Source organism: Psittacula echo (assembly GCF_963264785.1).
Source record: "Psittacula echo genome assembly, chromosome: 5".
Taxonomy (NCBI): Eukaryota; Metazoa; Chordata; class Aves; order Psittaciformes; family Psittacidae; genus Psittacula; species Psittacula echo.
This window is the reverse complement of record NC_137739.1, coordinates 10,537,421-10,544,147: the sequence shown is the minus strand read 5'-3', so window position 1 is coordinate 10,544,147 and position 6,727 is coordinate 10,537,421. Positions and strand designations below refer to the sequence as shown.

The window sequence follows — 6,727 nt, the reverse complement described above, 5'->3', positions numbered from 1 at the left end:
TCAGCCCCGGCCGGCTCCACGCTGGCAGCGCTGACGAGGCCGCAGCAGGCGGGGCGAGAACGCGCTCACCTAGGGAACGGCGACAAGCCCGCCCCGCGGCCGAAACCACCGCGCACACGAGCGGGGGGAATGCTAGGCAGTGGTACTGCAGAAAGCGCGGTAATGCCGCGCCGTGACGGCACGGGCCGGAGGGAGCAGCCCGCTCCCCCCCTTCCGCACACCGCCCGCCGCCTCTCGGTCCCCCAGCTGCAGTTGGTGGAACAGTCCCGCAGCGCGACCGGGAGGTGACAGGTACTAGCGCATGCGCAGTGAGCGCGATTCGCACGGCTCTGCCGCGGAGCGGAGCAGGGAGGCGGGAGCTGTGTGGAGTGCTGCCTGCTTGTCGAGATTCGGTCCCCGGAGGGCTCTCGCATTCACAGATCTCTTGGCTGTCACCCCGGGACCGTCCGCTTGGCCTACGGGGTTCGTTATGGCGGCGCTAAAACCTTCCTGCACGCAAGGGTCCGCAGGGGGACCCCGGGCAACGCCGCCTGGGGCCATGGGCCGCTGGGCCGAGCACCGGAGAGCCAAACCCCGCTGTCCAGAGCGTTCCTGTTGGTCGTGCCAGCTGTAGTTACTCGCTGGTGCACATTCCTCTTCCTCTGAACGCCATTTCTGTTATTTAATAGCCCCCCTTGCAGGTGTCAGATGTAAGTGGTTGGGACTTGATCTTAAAGGTCTTTTCCAACCTAGACGACTCTATGACTACCGCGGAGGCTGTTTCCCGCCCTGCCATGTCTGTGTGTGAGGACAGCGGAGTGCCCAGCGCGGGTCTCCAGCACTGGGCAGTTCACTTCGCTCTACCTTGTGATTAAAACATTTTTCAATCTGCAAGCCATCCATGCCTATTTATAGCCATCCCTGGAAGGCTTCACGATGGCTTCAGGAGCATTCATCCCAGTTGCTATCGGGACACGGAGTGAACTGACACCTCGTACCAGGAGGTGGGTCTCCGAGCCAGACCTGAGCCCGCCGCCAGCACCGGGAGCTCCCGACCTGCTCCTGTGTTCAAAAGCTGCACCTCAGGACACCGTCTCCCTGCAGTGAGCTCGCTGCCTGGACGTCAGATCTGCGCCGTCGCAACGGTTCCATGAGTGTAAAGCTGCGTACACGAGTCTCGACTAAAGCATACATTGCTGCTGGCTTTTCTCCTCACATGGCCCAAGAGCAGAGGGCAACCGCGCAGGTACTCAGGTGAGCACCAGCCCCGCGCAGTCAGGCCGCAGAAACCAGACTGCGAAACAACAGCAAATTTGAAAAGAAAACCCCATAACGTGCTCACGTAAGCAAGCGACAAAGAGATAATTAAACAATAAGCGAACAGCGCCTAGTTTTCTCGTCTCTTAATCACTGCAGCAATACTGTGCGGTACATCCATAGTGCGACCTAGACCAAAGCCCAGCAAGACCCAGTAACCTACTTCTGCGTGAACGCAGTCACTTAAGACCACGAACCGGAGCCCGGGTGCCTTGCGGCCACTCACGAGCCCATCGGCGACCGGCGCGGGGAGCCCGAGCGCGCGTCCCACCGCAGGGTGCAGACCCTTCCTTGCAGGGGTAGGCCTGGCCGCGGTGGCACCCGGGCGGGGAGCCCCGAGGGGACGCGCGGACCGCAGCGAGGGCGGTGGCGGCGGGCGGGCCCGCGAGGAGGCGGAGGAGGTGTCGGCGGGCGGAAGAGGCGGCAGGCGATGGCCGGGGCGCTGCTGCGCGGCGGGGTGCGCCGCTTCCCCTGGCTCTGCAACGTGCTGCTGTACGGCGGCCTCTTCGCGGCGGGCGACGCGGCCCAGCAGCTGTGGCGGCGGAGGGGGCAGCCGCCCGACTGGGCGCAGACGCGGCGAGTGGCGCTGGTGGCTCTCGCCTTCCACGGCAACTTCAGCTACGTCTGGCTGCGGGCGCTGGAGCGGGCGCTGCCCGGCCGCCGCCCGCCCGCCGTCCTCGGCAAGGTGCTCTGCGACCAGCTCCTCGGCGCCCCTGTCGCCGTCCTTGCCTTTTACACGGGTGAGTGGTGCCGCCGCCTGGGCACCGCCATCTCGGGCCGGCGGGCGGAGAACCGGGCGGCCGCACGCAGGGGGAAGAGCATCTATCGAAAGCGGGGCTGTGCATCCCGGGCTGCCCGGGTGCCCCATACGCTCTGGGCAGTGATCGCTGAGGCTCTTCTCCCGCAGCCCCAGAGCCGCCGGTGCGGAGCTGCGCGGTGCTTGGGCAGCGGGCTGCCTACTCTGCTGTGCAGCCCTGCCGGAGCTCCGGAGACGCCGCAGGCGGAGCAGAGCTCGGAGCTGGGAGACGATCGGGACCCGCAGGCGCCGGTAGCTCTGCCCGAGATTGTGTACTGAACAGCCCGACACGCAGAGCCTTAGGCACTGAGTGCTGTGCCAAGGCAAGCCCTGCGCTGGGCTTGGTTGGGCCCCGCAGCTGTTAGTGACAAAGAATTAAAAGCGCCTGAAAAGGATTATTCCATCCTTGTCTGCTTGAATTGCTCTGCTCGGTTCTCCATATCAGCTCTCTCTTTTCCTAAACACAAATAGCTATAAACGTCAGGAAATGCTATAGTTCAGCAAATTGTACCACCTTCTGCTTTGAGGGTATGTAGAAATACAGCGTGCTAGTACGCTACGATCTTAAAAACGATCGAGTATAAAGACACTTAAGATGAGTATTTATTTAAAAAATAAACATGATGGAATAAGAAGAAGAATAGGTGAGATTAGTGTAAAACAAGGCTGTCATTTAACTTAAATGTCATGTGAAAGAAGAGCAAGATGTGTGCTCTTTTCGCCTGGCATTTTGACATCTGCATTTTATGACCCTGACAGGGAAATAATTCAGTTTGTGATTGAAAAGAAAAGAAGGAAGAGGTCAAATGCCAGATACTCTCAAAATCCTGTCTGCCTGTATCAGAATGTAAGCAGAGAGTTGCCCAAGGACCAGCAGGGTTTGAAGGACCATGAAAGGGACAGTAAAAATCCCTAAATTGGGTAGCAGAATTGTGTGATTCCAAAATAATGTTTGATTGAGAAAGACCAATCACCTCATGGCGTGCAAATACCTAGAAGGATGCCTGAGTTGGACTAAGCAATTTTGGGCCCCTTCTTATGTGCTTTTGATTTTATTAGATTTTATTTAGATTTGCTAAAAGCATGTTTTCTAATACCTTTGCAAAATATAGGTCATGTCTTCCAGTTAGAGTGGGTGATCTTTAAAAAGCTGCCTCATCCCTTAGAAAGATGCAGTCTTCATTTGACACCTAAAGATTCTCATCACACGAGACACATGAAATATCGTTTAAAGGGCTCAAAATAATAAACTCTTTAAATGATATTTCATGTGATGGGAGTTCACTCGGTTTGTTTCTGGTTTGCATGTGTGTAATGTGTAATTTCAAATCATACTGCTTTTCTCTTGATCTTGGGTGGAATGGTGGGAGCCTGGTGTGAGGTTGGGTTTTACTGGAATCATGAGGAGATTGGATGAACTAGAATTTATTTAAAACTTTACAACACTGTATGTGGAGAGTTAAACAATTAGGTTTGAAACTGTTCTGCTTGTCAGTACTACAATTTGGATTTGATACAATTATTTGTGACGGAAAAAAATAATGATTATGACTGAAACTAAAAAAGAAAAATCAGGTGCCCTTCTCCACTGCCTTCAGTGGTCTGTAGGCACCTAAACTTCTTTGAGGGTCTGAGCCACTCCTGACAATTCCATAGGGAACAGAATGGCTTATTTTCTCTATCTCAAGGGTGTAAAAGGTTCCATCATGCCTGTTCCACTCTATACCACTGGTTATTATTATGTGGCAGTGGAACAGATGTGATATACCACCTGTACAGTATATTCCTGGTGATCTACAGTGCCAACATTGAGACCCAAGTCAGTAGCTGAGGAGCTCTGATGTAGCACCGTTAGGTGGCTGGAATGGTATCTTTTCTTTCTGAAGCTGTTGTAATATATTCTGAGAAGAGTCTGGGGTATCACTGAAGAAAGCGAACACTTAATTTTTACATTTTTCTGATAGTTGTAAATATTTTGCCACCAGGTATGAGCATCCTTCAGAAGAAAGAGGACATCTTTTCAGACTGTAGAAAGAAATTTTGGAATACATATAAGGTGAGGCAAGCAGTTCACTTATCTCACAGCTAAGCAAAACAAGAGTATTACCAGATCAAATATTTGAAATACTCATTCCTCCAACAGCTTTCTCTCACTGCATTATTTATGTGTAGGAGGCTTTAAGTACCAGCAGTCTCGTGAAGGCAGGGTAGTCTGGAGCTGGTACTGCTGCCAGCTGGGTGAAATGATGCCATTTAAAAAATGTACAATATTTATATACATAACAGTTGCACCCAGCTCTGTTTGAGTTACAGCCCTACAAGACAATGCTGATTAAGATCGTACTACCTTTTATCTTAAGAAGTACCTCCCTCTGTTTAGTTAGTAATGTCATTGACAACTCTTACAGGGACACCTGTTAAAAACACTAATTATAGAGACATCTTTTTTAGGAATCATTTTCAGCCTGTACTTTCCAGTGACAGTCTTATCACTTTCAAAAACACAATACTCTTGTTTTAAGATGACTTCGGTATAAATAGCTGGATTTGGTTTGCCTTTCTGCATACACAAAAATAAATTATCTGTGCTACTTCAGAGCTTGGCAGATTAAGAATTTTAAAGATTTCTCAGGTGTGAGAAAATGATAGATTAGCAAAAAAAAAAGTTATATAAGGAAAAACTGTGATGCAATGTGAATTTCTCCTCACATTGTGGACTTATATGGGTAGAAAAGGATTATTTTTATTCCTGTGGAGGATGATTCTAAAAACAGTGCCCACTATATGCTATCAAACCATAAGGTTTCTATTAGCCTTCTGTTCTATGAGTAAATTATCCATTGGGTTTTCCAAAAAAGCCTTACATATATGAGTAACTGGAAGGAGCATTGCAAGTGTGAAGTAGCGTTCAGTGGTATTTTTCATTCATGGCTGAAACAAATGTTCACGTATTTAAACATTTGTTCACCCATCTGGTAAAGGAGCTTATGTGTCTGGTGTCAAGTGACTGCCAAGACTTAACTGTGCTTAGAGTTTCATCTTTAAAATTAGTTAGAATAATGTGTTTGGAAACTTCTAGCATAGAGTCTCATGAAGATTATTAGGAACTTAATATTGCAACCTCAAAGTTAAGCAACTTAATTTAAAATTGAACAGGTTTTATTAACTTTACTCAAGGATGTTTCAGTCTTTTCTAAATGTGATAAGAAAAAAATGAATCTTTGTCGTTGAACTCTGTAAGAATAACAAATGATTCATTTTCATTTCAGACGGGACTGATGTACTGGCCTTTTGTGCAGGTGAGTTTTTAGGGTACCTCAGCCGTTCCTTCTCATAAAACCTGATCTGATATGGTCATAGCATATCTAACCCATTGAGAAGTCAGTGGAGTTGCTGAGTGTGTAGGTGTAAGACCTGACCATGCCTGGAGCACTAACTAAGCTCTCTCTCCTTCCAATGCAGCTGTCAAACTTCATTTTTGTGCCTGTTTACCTGCGAACAGCTTATACCGGGCTCTGTGGTTTTCTCTGGGCTGCCTTCATTTGCTTTTCCCAACAGAGTGGAGATGGCACAGCAAAGTCAGCACTTATGTGGCTCAAAAGAGAGGAGGTCAATGCAGATGAAGATTCATCAGAGAAATAAGAACTTCAGTTATGAACACAGTCTAAATTGTTAAACTGAGTTTATGAAAGTCTGTAAACTGCACTGCAGCCTCATTGCTGTGTTTAAAATAACCAGTCATCTCAACATTTGTTGGTTAGTATAAGGACTGGAACAGTTTGTCTTTGTGCCTGTTTATTTTTCATAAAAGAGGCTAATTGTATATTAGCATTTAATTATTTTCATGCTGCCAGCCCATCTCTTCTGGGAACAAATGCCTTACAGGGCAATGTAAGCGTTTGCACATCATGTTGGACCTACTCACTGGGGAGAAATAGTAACTAATTTAATTTGCAAGCACTTGTAATTGCTAGAAAAAGGGGAATAGAATGTGAAATCATCAATTACTGGACTTGATAATTGTTATCAGTGCAAGATTGCTTTTGCAGAACAAAATTTGGTGGCTTTCTTATCTAAAAAGTGTCATTGAATCTGTTTAATCCAGTGTGCTGTGTTTTGCAGGGACCACTTTTCTGTAGGGGCAAGCTTGCTTTATTCTACATATAGAAAATAATTATTTCATAGAATGTACAAACCTGAAATATATTTGCGTATCTTTTATCTTAACTGTCAGAATAAAGATAAATAACTTCAATCAGAGTTCTTTGGGGTGGATGCTGCATATGGACACTTGGGGAAGAATCAGTCATAAGCAGCTCCTGCGTGATAGAACTCAACAAAACACTGCAGTGAGCTTTTGTTATATGTGTCAATGGCTTCTTCCTTTGCCCCTCAAGGGTCAAAGTACTGAAGAGTACATGGGAGTCTTGGCAGTTTGACTCTTTCCTCCTACTTCATTATGTTGAAAATATAATTAAGATTTTGAAGAAAAAGAGCATGGGAAGAAAGGTAATGTGAATGCCAGAATCCACCTCAAAACAATCCAGCTATATGTAAGGAACTACCATTTCTTCTTGAAACAGCTTTTAAACATTCCTATTCATAAAAGACACTGCGTAACTACACATAGGAGAT

The 6,727-nt window shown here is 47.7% G+C and overlaps 1 protein-coding gene across 1 annotated transcript; it reads left to right on the top strand.

Annotated features, from left to right (window-relative positions):
- Positions 1-1,726: 1,726 nt before the first annotated feature.
- On the top strand, positions 1,727-5,734 carry MPV17L (MPV17 mitochondrial inner membrane protein like; the record flags this gene model as incomplete). The annotated part of the gene is made up of 4 exons (XM_080619882.1): positions 1,727-2,036; positions 4,078-4,148; positions 5,362-5,391; positions 5,555-5,734. 4 exons carry the CDS (start codon positions 1,727-1,729, stop codon positions 5,732-5,734), a joined length of 591 nt encoding a protein of 196 aa, XP_080476008.1.
- Positions 5,735-6,727: the final 993 nt, after the last annotated feature.